We start from the raw sequence: 16,360 nt of genomic DNA on the forward strand, positions 1-16,360 counted from the left end.
TGTGAGGAGATCTCCAGTGGCGGCCAAATGGGCTTTGGGTCTCCACTCTGCACTTCCCCCTTCATTCACTATGGTATATATATATTTTGGATGATGCATTATACCTGATCCCTTTGGCACCTCGTGATCGCACAGGCTGGTGTGCTTCCTCCATGTGGGCTTTGTTGCTTCTGAGCTAGATGGCTGCTTGTTCACCTTCAAGCCTTTAAGACCCCAGACACTATCTCTTTTGATAGCCGGGCACCACCAGTGTTCATTTTTGTAGACTGTGAATGAGGCCAACAGGTAGATGTCAGCTTCCAACATCAGGAATTTGTCTATGCTTAAGACTTCACAGTTTTATTTGAAGCAAAGTGCTTACTCCCCTTAAAAACTAATCTGGCTCTCTGGGGCCATTTCCCCTCCTATTCCTCAGTCAGGGGTTGAATGATGGCCACCACCACCCCACCCCATGTATTAATTTGGTCAGACCATGATCCTGTTGTGTCATGATGCAATCACCCCCATAATGTAATCTGTGATCAGTCACTCACTTGTAAGGGGATTCAGGGAGGAGGCAACACCTTTAGGTCACAGCCTGATGTTAGGGCAGTTCTCCTGGGGTGTGGTTTGCATTACCTTTTATCTTACAGGAAATAAAAAATGAAAGCTAGTCTGAAAAACTACTACCAAGATAGAAGAGCCAGGAACAGAGTGTTTCCTTTGGATCTGGAGTCCCGGAGTTAAGGTACTCATAGACCGGGGAGAATGTAGTCCAGACACATAGAGGTTGTCAAGTAGAAGCTCAAAGAGGACAAAATAATTTATAAATTATCAAGGGTTCATGAGGGGAAAAATAAGCTGATACCAAGGGCTCAAATAAAATTATTTTGAGGATGATGGAAACAAATGTACTTGACACAATAGATGGATGGATGGACTATGCTGAGTCGTATGAACCCCCAATAAAATGATTTTAAAAAGGAAAATCTAGAAAGACAATGATCTCCCTCCAGAAAGCCTTTCCCTATAGATATGGCATCCTGAATTCCAGCTGCTAGCCTCCCAACTGTGACAAAGTAACTTGACAGATACCCGCCTTTTGTGGTATTTGTTATAGCAGCCACTGAGTAGCTAAAACACTCAGTGAGCTTTTATCAATGAATCCTTGCTAGTTGGAAATTTCCCTGTTGCCTTTCACCTCCTGTTATCTCTTCCATCTTTGGCTTCAGCCCACCTCCTCATTCATTCCTCTCAAAGTTGTTGATTTCTTGGAAACAGCACTAGCTGCCAAATACAGCAGAGGCTATCCAGTCTCGTGTCACTGTACTTGGAAATTCGGACCGCTGCCTCTTAAACGCTTGCTCAATCCGTTTCTTCCCAACCTCTCATTATTCCCTCTCCCTTTTGCAGACGAGTCTTCTTCCCCCCGTTTCTAAATGTGGCTACTCCCCGCCCTCCTCCTTGTTCCTCCTTTTCCTTGTCGGGATCATCCACTTCCACTGACGTCAGCTATCATGCCCGACTGCCCCTGGGTCCTCTACTTGCGTGTTCCACAGAACTCCAAAGGAAGGCGACCAAAATGCAACACAGCTCCCTTTCCCAAACCTGCTCCTAATCGGTCTTCATAAACGGCCCCGCATCTGCGTAACTCCCCTAGCCAGAAACATCTGGGTTATCTTCCAACCCTTCTTCTTCCTTACCCAAACAGCCCATCACTGAGATTGCATTGCTGCCGACGTTTTGATGTGACCTCTTCTCCTCCAGCCTGCACTTGTCCTATTGCTGAGGTTACTGGAAAAGCCTTCCAACTGGTCCCCCTGCCTCTCCCTTTCCCCTCCACTCCATTTTCTGATTGCCAGAACAATCAGCTGCAAAGTTAATGTTATTCTTTTTTTAAAATCCTCATTGGATCTCCTTTGTCTCCTGAATAAAAATTGCATTATTTTTAGCCCGAGGCCCTCCACAGTACCTTTTACCTTTCTCCCATTAATTGCCCTACAGCCTGGTCATGAATGGTAGTTCCCAGAATACACCCACACCACTCTGCTTGTCTCAATTGGCATGCTAAACTGTCAATCCTCCCTCCAGATGTTTCCGCCTTATGCTTGCTGTCTGACATTCTTCACTCTTCTCTTATTGGATTTGGTGCCCGTATGACCAGCTCCCACAGTCCACCTCTACCCTTACTGCTTAGTATGTGGTACTTACTGGAGGACTTGAGGCCAGGGACTTGAGAGGTTTTTTTCTCAAGTGCCTTGAACTTAGTGGGCAGGCAGGGGATAAATGGTTTCTGTGTCTGCAAACATGTACAATGGACTCCAATCAACTATGGAAGCCAGGAAGTGGAAGAACAAGAAAGAAGTACCACTTAAAGGAAAAGCTGAAGTCCAGCCCAGTTACAAATCAGGAAACATTCAAGTTCATGTCAGCTTGTGATCCACAGTTCCAAGCTGCCACATGCCTTGTAGATCAGGAAAAAAGACACTCTCATTATGACTTCGAGAAGTCCTCACTAAAGACTTATTTTCCGAACTCTCCCAGGCGCTCTGGCATTTCCATTTTCAGTGATGACGTTTGACCTTGGTGCTCCCGTTCCCTGGCCCAGTCCAGCTATCCCCCACCCTGCCATGTGGAAACTCTACAGATCCTATTTCCTAACCCCCTCCCAATGGGTGAAGGATTGCACACAATCAGGCATCAATATTTATTAACACAAGACAAAGGAAACACATTCAATGAGTTAATAGAACACTGTCCAGCCAGATGTTAAATTTAAAAATGTATATCTAGTCTAATTTCAAATAAATAAAAAAACTTTATACATAATTACACAGTACTATAGTTTGAATTTGACACTGGTAAATATCTTGACAGAGAGTAAACAAACAGCATTTAGGACTAAAAAATTATTGTTATATCTTTACAATATCTTCCTCTGAATGCATAATATGACCCATCTCCTCTACCTAAACCAGAGATGTTGTGTGAATGACAGAGAAAAGGCTGACTGTGTCTTTGGAGTCCTGCAGCTTCTGGCGCTCACAGCAAAGCAACAGCAAAAACACTTAGGCATAGGTCCTGTGGGAGTCTTGAGGGTGAGGTGGTTAACTCCTCATTGCTTGACTCTGAAAAGATTCCTGGATTTTCAAGGAAAATAGTTTATTTGGCCAAAATATTGAGCACCATGCCTGGGGCAGTGACTTTGACACGAAATACCTAAGGTCTCTGGCCCTTTGTGGATTTAACAAAAGCATTAAGCAAGCTGTTGCCAGGAATGAATGTATGGAGACATACACATAGGACCACTGGACAGGAAGACCCAAACCCATGGCTCCCAAGGCCACTGAAACTCGCAGGGACTCTGTCGGACAGAGGAAGTGAGCGATGGTCCCTAAAACAGTCTGAGGCAACTCAGTGTTGAACTAAGGAAAAGACTCGGTGCTGGGGAGAACCGGACCCTTTATGGGACAGGCAGTAAGCAGCTCGCCTGTGGACGGGCTGATGCCAACCAGCTGGCTGGTCCCACGGGGGCACCCAATTGAACTTTCCTAGCTCCATGACCTCCCAGGGCCTCCCCCACCTCCTAGGTGGCAATCCCGCCCTGCTACTTCTATGGAGCAATGGAGGCTTGGAGAAACTTCCAGACCAATTGATTTCCCTGAGCAAAGGGATTCCTATTCATGTTCTTTTCTAGAGGTCCAAGAATCCAGGAAGAATGTGTCCCCAGGGTTCGGCCATCCTGGGCTTTGTTAACAATGGCCTTCCCGGCCAGCACCAGAAGTCAGCTGTTATTTACTGAATATGGCGAGCACACTGTGCCAGCTAGGGGCAGTTCTCACCTGAGTCTGTTCTCAGCCGCCACAGACCAGGCATTCAATCTGCACTTGGCCTGCCCCCTCAAAGGAGACTCCACCAGAGTTGCTGCTCAAATCCAAGGGCAGAGCACCTCTCCCAGTCTCACCCTGGCCTGGGAGTGGGGGGGTGGTGGTGTGTGTGTGTGTATGGGGGGGTGGCCTGGTGTGTGTGTGTGTGTGTGTGTGTGTGTGTGTGAATGTGAAAAAGATGATGAAGCAGCCACAGGCAGGAAGCGGAGAAAAAAATCAGAGGTGGAGGGAACTACAACACGACATGAACAGTCCCCAGCCACACGCTGTGAAGAATGGAGCATCTTATTTGAAGGAATGAGTGTAGATCTGCATGGGCCACACCTGGCTGCTGGCAACTAGCCACCCCCATGGAGAAGGGCTGTAAAGAGTAAAATATGCCCCGAATTTTGAAGCCTTGCATGGAAGGAAACCATGTAAAACCCTTGGTGATTTGAGAGAAAAAAGGCTTCATGCTGAATGAGCGCATTTGTGATAGACTGGGTTAAGGACAATCGATGAAAATCAAGGTCACTGGTTCCTCTTGGTAAGACGGGATTAGCCGTGGCTCACCTCGCCTGCCTGTCCAGCAATGTGGGCACCCTCATGCCTGTGTGTCAGAATGATCAAGGCAAGCCGGACGGTTATTGTGGGAGAGACTGTCTGCGTTTATTCCTTAAATCACAGGTTATGGTAATGGAACAACTTCACGGCCCCCCAGGATCCACTGCTTTGTCTAGAAAACCATGAAAAGTGATTTCAAGAAAATCACTCTCCCAATCAGCAGGCTTGGTTCTCTCTGCAGCAACCACTGTCGCTGCACTGCTGGTCACTGGCTTCCCCACTGGCTCTGAGAGAAGCTTGCTTTCCCTGGGCAGCTGCAAACCTCCCTCCTGCCTTACCATGCGTAAACAAACTCCCCAAGATGCTGAAAAAGACTTGGGGAACTGAAGAATGCCTTGGGCCCCTCCTCTGTGGGCAATGAGATGGGAGGAGCACAGGGTTATGAAAACGGGAGCCGAAGAGGGGTTGAGAGTCATGGGGTAGGGTTAAGGTAGCCACCCCCCATTCTGTTCCCCCCTCCTGGGCTGCCCTAGGGAAGGGACTGGGTTTTGCATTAGAAACCTGATTTCCAGGGTAATTACAAGTCTTAAAAATCGTTTAAAAACATATTTAGTTTACATGATGTTACAGCGGGGTAAATAATATGTATTATTAAAATAGTCTAAATAAATATTTACACAGTAGACCAGAATGGGTCGAAGAGGCCCATTCCGATTTAACAGGTGCACTCTGTTTACTTCTGAGTTTTTTTTTCTTTTCAAGTTTTAAAAAATATTTCTGTAAGAAAAAAATAATAAAATTCAACTCTATTCAAACACGTGAAGTTTCAGACCAAAGGAAGGAAGCTGAGCGGGGGTCACACTAGGCCCCACGCTCAGTCCATTCGGCCTGGGCACCACAGTCATTTCAGGAGTTCCTTGCAGCCATCCGCCTTCCCCGTTTCAGCCGAGCCTGGCTTACCTTGGCAACAGAACTGGTCAGGGTAGAGTTTCACAGTGAGGCGGCCTGACGGCCTCCCCACTGCCTTCCCGGCCATCATTCTTCCCTTATTTTGAAAAAAAAAAAAAATCCCGCCCTCAGGAACTGGAAGAACAGAGGGCAGCTTCCGCTTGTAGCAAAGAGAAGCCACACATCTCAACTGCAGATGGGGTTTACGAGGGTCGTGGGAAAAGGGAGAATCCTAAATTCTTCAGCAGTCCCTCGGGGCTGGGAAGACAGTTTCAAAACTGGGGCAACGGCAAGTTAAAGTATGGTTCCTTAGGACAGAGGTGGAGCTATGGGGCCTTAGCTGCTCCTAAACATTTTTAATGTTTAGACTGACATGTTTCAGCTCGGATAGGAACAGGCTGAATTCTGAACACTTCAGCTGAATCTGGGGGCTGCCCGCTTTTAAAAACAAACAAAGGCAGCCCAAGGGCGTGAGACAGCGAGCAATGTGCGGGAGACCCTGCAGACAGCCTGCCCCTGCTGGTTACAGCATCCAGAAGCTCCAACAGAGAACCGAGACGTGCTCCCCAAGCCGAGATGCTTCTGCTCCGGCTGGTTTGAATCACCCTGCCGAGGCTCCTACCCTGCAGCTGCAGGAGGAGCACTATTTACAGTTAGAATACTGGTCAGACCACAGCTGCCTCCTGCCGTCATCCTCAGGGTCAATGGGTTATGGGCTTTGCTCTGGGGTCAACGGACAGGGAGGTGAGTAGTTCTGTGTGCACAAGACCTGCAGAGTGCCTAACTACAGTAAAATGGCAAAAATACAGTACAGGAGCGGGGCAGCGGTGAGACGCAGAGCGCCCCTTCGTGGGACGTCAATAACCCCCCTTGCAAAAGTCTAAAACAGCGATAGATAAAAGGACAGGTATTGTACAACAGACGGGAACAATGCCACATGCATGTAATTTGCTCTAGTGACGTGCTGCTCCTGTTACGTCAAAGCTCACGTACAACAAGCTGGGGAGGGTCTTCCTTTTCCTCCTCATTTGCCACCAGAGACCTGCTCTGCCCTACAGCTGGGCGACAGCGGGCAGGGCCCCACAGGACGAGATGAAGGGAACAAACGAAGCGGCTACCTCAACATGTTTCACATCCTTCCAACACCCGTGCGCCCGGTCACGGGTCTGCGGTCCTCGTGGCTTTTTGGAGCTGGCCCCTGCCACCCCTCACCCCCCACCTCCCCGTACCCCCCAGAGGCCGGCTACATGTTATAAGCCACGTAGATGGGGTCGAGCTGGTCCGCCAGAAAGCTGTCCCGTAGGTGCATCCTCTGCTTCTCTCCTCTGGAGTTGATCGGGATAACGCCGGGGTCCACCACCACCACCACGCCCACGATGAGGTAATGCTCTTCCAGGACTACGTTGGTCACCAGAGGAACCAGGTCCAGGGCTTCCTGCTCAGAGCCGCACAGTTCCACGACCACCACGAGCAAGTTGGTCCATGTGAACACAGCGCTGTAATGTCAACGGCACACTCGGTTAAACAACGAGCAGCTGCCCTGCGGAGAGCAACCGCACGTCTGGGATGTGGCTCCCTGCCCTGGGTCCCAACCGGAAGGCCAGCAGCAAGGTCTACAGTGGGTGACCCAGCCCCTCTGGTCACAGCAGAGGAGACCAAAGACCCAAGCTGGCACGTTCAAGAGTTCTTAGGAGTTTGGGTAGAGAGCTGTTGGCTGCTGACTAGAACTGGGGACGACACATGAGTCTGACTATTCTAGAGCGGCCAGGCGTGTGGAGAACGGCTCTTCAGGGCCAGGAAGAGAGGCTGCCCAGAGCACAGCGGAGAGGAGAGATCGTGTAGCTCTAGTAAGCAAGCAAGGGCAGTGGTTCCTAAGATCTCCCTGTCTGTCTCTTCCAACCTTTCCCAGGCTCTAGTTTGTCTGTCTGTCTGGGTGCTCTGAGCGAGCCAGGAAGTCTCTCCACTCAGTCGCTCACTGCTTGCATTAGATTTGAAGTTTCTGTTATTTGCAACACAAGCACTTTGACTGAGATAATACCCTTAGACTCAAGTCCTGGTGGGGGAGGGGGCAGGGTCCACCTTGACTCCTCTGGGCTCTCTGGGCCGCACATGAGTGTACCACCTGCCACCAACGCAGGGAGTGTGAGGGGCTGCAGGGTTAGGAGGAGGGGCCGTTAGACCACCACTTCTTAAAAAAAGAGCTCCAATTATTGGAGAAAAGCACACAGTGTTTGGTTGCATTGCCCTGCATGGCATGATGGGAGGGTGACTGTGGCACTGAGCTCCCGGGCACTTGGGGCTTCTGGGGGTGAACAGCTCAGACAAAGCAGCTCCTGGAAGGCCCGAGAGGCCAGTGTTTCTTTAGAACGAACAAAGCACGGAGGGCTCAAGAGAAAAGGGGGAGAAATGGAAACAGGGCCCAGAAGGAGGAGGGGAGGGGTGGGCAAGGAAGGGTACACTGAGGGACCGAAGCACATGTGAGTCGTTGCCTGTGAAACTGACGCTCTGCTCTGCCAACCTTCAGCCCTTTGCCCACAACAGAGTTAGGAAACAAACTTGAAAAGATATCCCGTTGAAGAATGAGTGTGCCTGACCCAGGCCTTTTTTAATCATCCCGTATGCATGTGAAAGGCTGACAAAGAGTAAGACTAGGCTCTCTGCTCCTTCTCCAGGGCAGAGGGGAGCGTTTCTCTGCCCGACAGTGTGCAATGACTCAGATCGACCCCACGTCAGGGAGTGTGGGGTTGATTCTGGCTTATTCCTATTCTCACATTCTCTGAGCATCAGATTATGGGACTGCCCTTCTTCATCTCCAAATGTAACCATTTAATTCTGCCAATTCATTATATTTTAGATCTACCTATTAAAAAAACTGGAAAAATAACAAAACCGAGAAAGGGCACAGCAACATTCCTATTTGTTGAAAATAAACTGGATGAATTGTCTATCATTAAGACAATGAAATGAGAATGGTCGGTAAAAATGAGAGAGAGGAATTTTAAATCACTATGCAGTCAGATGGGAGAAAGATGGGGCTTTCTACTCCCATAGAGAGTTAGTCTCAGAAACCCACAGGGGCGGTTCTACCCTGTCCTATAGCAGTGGTTCTCAACCTTCCTGATGCCACGACCCTTTAATACAGTTTTTTATGTGTGGTGACCCCCAACCATAACATTATTTTTGTTGTGACTACCTGTCATTTTGCTACTGTTATGAATTGAGCTGGCTGACCCCCAAAGGGGTCGTGACCCACAGGTTGAGAACCACTGTCCTGTAAGTCACTGTGAGTCGGCACCGACTCGATGGCGGTGCATTTGAGATGGTCATGAAGTCAGAGGGGGGCTGGGTGAGCTAACATTCCCTTTCAGGAGTTTGCGGAGCACAATTGCAGCGGGTTTTCCAGACAGCCGGAAAGCAGCAGAGAGACTGACTGTCTCACGGGTCAGGAAAGCCGTCTACTCAGAGAGCAAGGCTGGGGCTCTTCCCATCAAACTACACTGACTTCCCAGGCGCCCTGGTGGTGCGGTGGGTTCTGTGCTGTGCTGCTAACTGCCACTCCTTGGGAGAGGGAAGGAGACCTTGTGCTCCCGTCAAGAGTTACTGTCTCAGAACCCCCCAGGGGCTGGTCTATGCTGTCACACAGGGTCACTCTGTGTCAGCACTGACTCGGTGGCAGTAAGCATGGGACGATTCGGGAGGCAAGTGGTCTGTTTGGTGCCTGCCATGTGTCAGACCCTGAAAACGGCATCCCTGAGTGGAGCACACAGGCTAACAGGCTTGACCCTTGACCCCCCCCATTGATGGCTCAGAAGAAAAGCCTGGTACTCATCCCAAACAAACCTGCGGAAAGTACACAGTGATTCCACAGCAGCTATCTGACAACCGACCGTCAACAAGGGCTCTGTCCCCAAACTCAGAGACGAGGTGTACCTGTCAGATCAAGATGGTCGCTACCCCCGAGACAATGGACCTTGGCCCCCAACAGGTCTGCACTCAAACTCACCCCCACAACTCAATTTTCAGCCAGACAACAGGAAGGCCTGTGAGGGAAACAGCGAAACTGGGGAGGTTTATGCACCTTGGAGCAGGGCACTTCCCCAGGGACCGAGTTCCGCAGGGTGAGGAGAGGGGTGGGAGAGAAACAGAAGCACAGGGCGGAAGTGGGGGAAGTGATCCTGCACGGAGGGGACTGCCATCGGTTGAACAATACATGTATGCACCGTCGCCCTGCTCCATGAACCCTGGCCCGACTCACAAAAGAGAGACAAAAAGAAGGGCTGGGGCTCTCTTCTCTAGTGGCCCCTCAGAGGCTCAGTGACCCCAGGGTTCAGTGGGGCTTCTGGGAAGACGCCTGGCTGGTCACCACCCACTGTACACTCAAGACTCGGGCTCCACCAAGTTCCTCCTTCCCCCTTGGGATTCTGCGTCTGTAGGTGGGCCTTCTGGAGAGATGGCTGCTGGACCAATGAGACAGGCACTGACCAGCACACCCCACCCCGCTCCCCCGAGCTGGGCTTTACCATTCAGCGATGCTCCGGTGGACCCGTGACACGGAGGTCTCGATGTCAATGGGGTGGTACCGCAGGCCTCGCAGTTCCAGCGTTTCATCCAGTGCCCCCACTACATACAAGGCGTCGTGGCGCTCTAGCAGGGGACATGGAGGGCGGCACACCTCAGCACACAGGGTGGGGGGCAGCAATGACCCCTCATCTTTCCCCTGTCCCCCCGGCCACACCAGCTGCAGAACTTTGGGCAAACTAAGTCATGTTTCCCTGTCTGAAGAGGGGTATTAATCAATGGCTGCCACGGGGGTTACAATGGGGTCCTGGGGGTGCTGTAGGCTAGGCTGCTGACTGCCAGGAGGGCAGTTCAAACCCCCCCCCCCCCTGTTGGGGGAAAGATGAGGCTGTCTGCTCCCAAAATCAGGCTCAGGGAATCGCCGGTTTCTGGGTGAGGATGACACGAGCTCACCCGTGGCAGGCTGTAATGTGGTGGTGCCCACCGTGAGTGCTCAAAAGCCATGAGCTCCCATTCCTACTACGTGCCAGGGTATTAGGGAGAGGGGTGGGACACGGGTGAGCGCGCGCACGCACACACACACACCCATATCCCAGGGCCTGGAGGGTGGGTGAGCTGCTGGGAGCAGAGACTGTGCACGGAGTCCAGAGCCTGGGTTCTCGAAAGACCTCTGGAAGAGCTGAAGCCATGGCTAAGCTTTCATGGCTAAGGAGGAGCAAGCCAGATGAGAATGGGGTGGTGCGGGGAGAGGTGCCCACTGTGTCGATACGTCTTTAAGGCATAGCTCAGAGAAGCAGGATTACCGAACATGGAGAGGAGACAAGTTCTGGCTATGGGACAAAGATGGGATGTTCTACTCCTGCAAAGAGTTAGTATTTATCTTGGAAACTCACAGGGGCTATTGTACCGGGCCCTGCAGGCTGGTGGTGAGTGGGCATTAGCCCAATGGCAGAGAGTGGGTTCTGGTTATTAACAGGACTGTCACCTGGCAGGGGAATGGCAGGAGTCTCATGCTGTTGTCTAGAAAGGTCAGAGCACCCCATATTCACAGGGTTACACAGTCCTTGTAGGTGCTATATTTCACTGAAGGGAGACTCTTGTTTTTGCTAGTCTACTGAATGCAGTATTTTGTGGGAAGGTAGGTTTCTAAGAGCAAATGGGTAAGACTCAGCAGTTGAAGTTGTTGGAGAGCTGCCTGCAGCAGGTGCGCCAAGCACCACCACCAGGGGCAGAAACCACAGGAACCAAGCTTCCGACAGCTCAGACGGCCCATCATGTGCACCTGATGCTGAAGTGTCAGCTCTTGGACCAGCTAGGGGACTGCTCAAGGTCGCACAGCTGTTGGCCAAGCAGGTTCCAACTCAGATGCGTGCTGAGGGCAGCTGCCCTTCTCTACCATGAGCCTGCCCACCATGGAAGCACTGGTCAGAGGGAGCAGTGTTAAGGCCCGGGCCTCTACTGTCCATTCAGGCCCTTCTAGGAGGTCCAGATGTATATGGCAGGGTTAGTGTTGGGTAGCTTAGAAGAGCAGGCCTGTATAATGTGGGGGACTCCCCTCCCCCAGCCCGAGGCAGGGAGCACCACAGCAAGACAGCTCCTCAAAACCAAGCCCTCCCGCTCCGCAGATAGTGTGCAGAGGACGCAGAATGGCAGCATGCCAGCAGCAGTGCCAGGTGCTGGGTTTGGAGCCAGCCCTGGGGGGGTAGGTGGTCCGGGCTCTCCGGGGAGGTTTCCAACCTGACCTACATTCCTAGAGAGCTCGCCTCCTTGGTACTTCCCATGGGGCAGGTGCTGCTTTGAACAGCATTCAACACCGAGGGAGGGAATGGACAAATGCACATCCTGTGCCAGCCTGGTGGGGGACGGACATCTACTGTGGCCAGCCAGCACAGCCCAGGGGAGCAACTGCTGTGGACCTACCTCCAGTGGCCGCAGTGAGCTCGGTCCGGCGGACAAAGCCCAGGTACCCCGTCCGGGCCCAGAGGGTCTGAGCCGCGTCCCCAAAGCTGAGGCGAGTGTTGAAATGATCGGCCTGGAGAGTCTCGCTGTCATAGATAGTGTAATAGCCGCTGGCCGTGTGGGGGCTGTTCACCCAGATCTACGGCGAGAGGACAGGCCGCATTGTGACGTGGACACCCCACCACCCCAGGCACAGGGCTAAAGGCCACCGAGGCAGGGCCAGAGCCCCAGTAAAGTTCTCTGCAGATGGGCGGGTCAGGGTTATGGCCAGTCTGCTGGCAGTCGCATCCGCACTACTGTCACTCTGATTTGGCAAGTGGAAAAGCAGGTGGTGAAGTGACCTGCCCACTGTGCAGAAGCCAGACCGCGCCCACCCTGAGGCCCTGCTCAGAACCACAGCTGCCCATGACACAGCAACAGCCAACGGCGACAGTGACAATGGCTGGAAGCTACGTAGGAGGCCCCCCCGGTGATCAGTGCCACAGCTGTAGGCTTGGAGGCAGCTCGCTTTGACGTGGCAGGTGCTAAGAAACGGCGGCCCAGTGAGATGAGGTGACTTGTTCGATACTGAGAAGCTGGTTCCCGCCAGAGCCCAGGCCACCAGTCTTCTCCATCTACAAGCCCCTCCTGTTACACTATGGATGAAGCATTAGGAGAGAATAAAGTATACTGTAAACAACATTTACACTAACACAGACACGAATTAGGAAACATTTCATACTTGTGGCCTTTTACAGTTCTGCCCTTTGAGACCAGGGGAGGAATGGGGCAACTTGTCCATGTTCCACATCACCTAAAGGAACGTTCCTGGACAGAATGGAGACTGGTGCTGGTTTGGGGGGTTCAGGTGTTCTCTTGACCCACCCCAACCCCCCACCCTGTCATGTCAGTCCCAGAGTAAGAGGAACACTACGTTCATGTGGGGGGAGGAAACCCAGTCCCAGTGCCATGGGGTTGACAATGTGAACCTTACATGGAAAGGACAATGATACAGACCTCTCCCAGGTGGGAGTCGCCAACAGGTCCTTTGGTCTCAGGATTCACAATCACCACTTTCACACCGGGTAAAATCTGAAAACCAGAGGGCAAAGACGGGGCTGGTTCAGGGACACCGGGAGCCTTCGGGAAATGCGAAGCTACTTGGGAGGGGAGGTTGAGGTGCGGGGGGCCCAGAGCAGTGGCCATTCCAGCTGCCCAGGATACCAGCAGACCAGCCTGCACTCCTCTGTCAGTTCAGGGGAGACCAGAGAGGCCCTGATAGACCAGAGGTCAGTTACCACCTCCAGAAGAAGCAGGAGACTATGGACCAGAACCTCACAGCAGGAATGCACCCCCCTTCTGCTGCCCTCTACCTCATTATCCACTGTGCCCGCTCAATCATCGCCAGCAGGGGTCGCTTCTGACTCGGAGAGACCCTATGGGACGAGTAGGGACCCTGTCCCAGTGGGTTTCCACGACTGAAACTCTTTATGGGAGTAGAAAGCTTCATCTTTCTTCCGCGGAGCAGCTGGTGGGTTTGAACTGCTGACTTCATGGTTAGCAGCCCAGCTCCCATCCAGCATGCCACCAGGGATCTTATTCATGTGGCAAAAGCAGTAACAATGTTGTAACAGAAAAGGCAGAGGCGGGTACAGTTGTAGAAACTCCACCCCAATTGGCAGCTTGGCTCTTGAGCCACATGTGGTGGCTCTTTTGGGACACACCTGTGGCTTTGGAGAGTCAATGGGCTTTCTCAAAGGCTATCAATCAGATCGTGGTGATTTTATTTATCTATATCTATCTATCTATCTATCTATCTATCTATCTATCTATCTATCTATCTATCTATCTATCTATCTATCTGGCTCTTGGACAATTTTTAAATTGTTGTGAAAGACAAGATTAGTTCTTTCTCCTTAAAAGTTTGCTGAGCTGGAGGACCTTCCGCAGGAAGACCTTCTGCAGTAAGAATGGCCCCGGGGCTTAACTGAGAACGGTTTCTTTGTTAAGACCATGCCCTCCTAAGCTTCCCGCTTATCCTGAGGAACTTAGGAGCTCTATAAGGATCCTCTGGGATCAGACATCTAAAACTTCCAGGAAGGAGAGGAGCCCATCTCTCCTTTAGCCTGGGTCAAGCTGAGCTCCGTTCGGCAAAAGCTCCTAAGAACACCCAACCCCGAACTCTGGCATGAAGCTTGGCTGCCGCTGCTAAGATACAGCCAGCCTCTGACTCCTGGTGACCCCACAGACAAATTAAGCCACCACTCTGCCTGGTCCTGACCAGCTGTGGACTGAGCCATTGTGCTCCACAGGCTGGTTTCAGAAATGGATGCCTGTCATACCTTTCTTGCTGGTCTTAGTCTGGAGGCTCCACTGAAATCCATCCAGCATCACAGCAACACGCAAGCCTCCACTGACAGGAGGATGGTGGCTGTGCATGAGGTGTGTGGGCCTGGAATTGAACTCTGGTCTCCAGCATGGAAGGGAAGATTTCCTCCACTGACGCCTTCACTGGGGGCTTCAAAGACGGTTGTGAAATCAACCCAACTGCACACTAGTTTCCATGAAAGAATGGAAGCACTGGGAGCTCCCCAGGCAGTTGCTGTAGCATTCATTGGAGGGGTCAGGTCGAACGCCTTTCAGGCTGACCAGGAGGGTCCTGAGATGCTGCTGCCTGGCTCAGCAGCCTGTGTCGGCGTTCTAGCACTCTCTCTAAGCAGTTCATGCCTCATCACTCTGGAATACTTCTAAGGCCTATTCCTACTAAGCAAAATTTCCTCTTTCAAATATCTTCAATCACTCCCTCCTTACGATTTTATATACAGGCCTGCCTTGTCCAAACCCCGAATTCAATTAAACCACCCCCTTTCAATTCAACTAAAATCTGTCAGCCATATTTTCCTCTTTGTGATACAGTTCCTAATCAGAAAATAAGGAGCCCTGTGGGGTAGTGGCTACATCTTGGGCTGCTAACCTCAAGGTCAGCAGTTCAAAACTACCAGGTGATCCTCGGGAGAAAGACAGGGATTTTCTAATTCTGTAAAGAGTTAGTTTCCGAAACTCACGGGGCAGTTCTACCCTGTCCTATAGGGTTGTTTTGAGTCAGCGTCAATTTGATGGCAGTGAGGACAGGAGAATTAGGTATAAAGTCCCTGGATGGACTACTCATCTATGTTGGTGGTTCAAAGTCCACCCAGCAGTGCTGCAGAATAAAGATCTGGCCACTTGCTTCCATACCGATCTCAGCAGAGGAAATCCTCCAAAGCTGTTCTAATCCAAAACTCATGGGATCACCAGGAGGTGGAATCGACTCCAGGTCAATGGGTTTCATTCTTGTTTTAATGGTTATAAAGATGTAATTGGCTCTTTTTATGTATTTCTGACTTACCTTGAATACAATCACTACTGCATTCTGCTGGCTCGTCTGTCAGAATACCACAGAGGCTAGATTTTTTTAAAAATTATTAAAAGCGAGACCATTCAAGTTTAAAATTCTTCTTGTATATGTACCCATAAGGGTTTGGGAGAATTAGTTAAGTTGGAGTTGTTGGATTATCTTGCTCTGGCTACTACTATATACGCAGGAAAAACCCCAAGCTCATACATTATAAGGTTCTGGGTTTCTGTAATTCAGACTGCTTCTCCACAGAGGCCCCTCCCATTTAGCAGAACAATTACCTTTCCTGACTCTGAGAGGAGCAGACTCTGGGGGGCACCTCGTTCCACAAGACGAACCCTGCAGGAGGACAAATATTTGCTACAGACAATCCTTTTCAAAAAATGAAAAGCAATTAAAAAAAAAAAGAATTTACTATGCCTTCTACAACCATATGTCACTTTCCCAAAATGTGGAATGTGTTTTTTCCTATCACACTGGAGCAAGGTTTCCCACCCTGAGCCCTGCTGAGATCAGAGCCAGATCACTCTGCTGTGGGGCTGCCCTGTGCACTGCCGTGTCCAGCAGCTTCGCTGGCCTCCTCACTAGACCGAGGTACCACCTCCCATTATAATAGCCCAAGGTGCCCCAAACACTGCCACATGTCCCCGAGGGGTAACATCGCTCCAGGTGGAGAACTCCTTCACCAGAGACTCTCCATGTGTCCAGGATGTCACCCAGGGGTGGCTGGGTCTGGACAGAGTCTCAGAAACCTCAACCCTGTCCTCAGCTGGTGAGGAGGGAAACTTGTCAGCTAAAGTTTTGTTTCATAAACCTAGTTTGTCTCATTTTCTTGTCATTAAAACAAAAAACCTCCTTAGAGTTAAGAGTTTATCTATTCTAACTTCATTTATATCCACAGGCACAGAACGCTTTTTCCCAGGCAGGCACTGAACGGTGCACTTGATACTAAAACCATTAACTAAGACAGCGAAAAGCTGAGTTAACATATGTAAAACTTCTCTGGTAACAAGGGCTAATTCCTTCCCTCTTCCTGTCCCCTTTCTAGAAAACACCAGCAGAGGAGATGAGAGGGAAATGCAAGCTTTTCTGAGGCTCTGAGCTTTTGACGCACAGGAAGCCTGACCCAGAGGAGCGCCATGTCTCTACT

At 50.9% G+C, this 16,360-nt stretch overlaps 1 protein-coding gene across 4 annotated transcripts in view; it reads right to left on the reverse strand.

The window, feature by feature from the left end:
- Positions 1-2,672: 2,672 nt before the first annotated feature.
- Positions 2,673-16,360, reverse strand: part of DIP2B (disco interacting protein 2 homolog B) — a 226,851-nt gene continuing 213,163 nt past the window's right edge. For all 4 annotated transcript variants that reach the window (XM_075551696.1, XM_075551694.1, XM_075551692.1 and 1 more), the window contains 5 exons: positions 15,492-15,549; positions 12,831-12,905; positions 11,796-11,973; positions 9,878-10,001; positions 2,673-6,853 (listed from right to left, as the gene is read on the reverse strand). In XM_075551696.1, the coding sequence (XP_075407811.1) occupies positions 6,601-6,853; positions 9,878-10,001; positions 11,796-11,973; positions 12,831-12,905; positions 15,492-15,549 (688 nt within the window). In that variant the 3' untranslated portion in view covers positions 2,673-6,600. The remainder of the gene's footprint in view (positions 6,854-9,877; positions 10,002-11,795; positions 11,974-12,830; positions 12,906-15,491; positions 15,550-16,360) is intronic.

Source organism: Tenrec ecaudatus, chromosome 6 (assembly GCF_050624435.1).
Source record: "Tenrec ecaudatus isolate mTenEca1 chromosome 6, mTenEca1.hap1, whole genome shotgun sequence".
Lineage (NCBI taxonomy): Eukaryota > Metazoa > Chordata > Mammalia > Afrosoricida > Tenrecidae > Tenrec > Tenrec ecaudatus.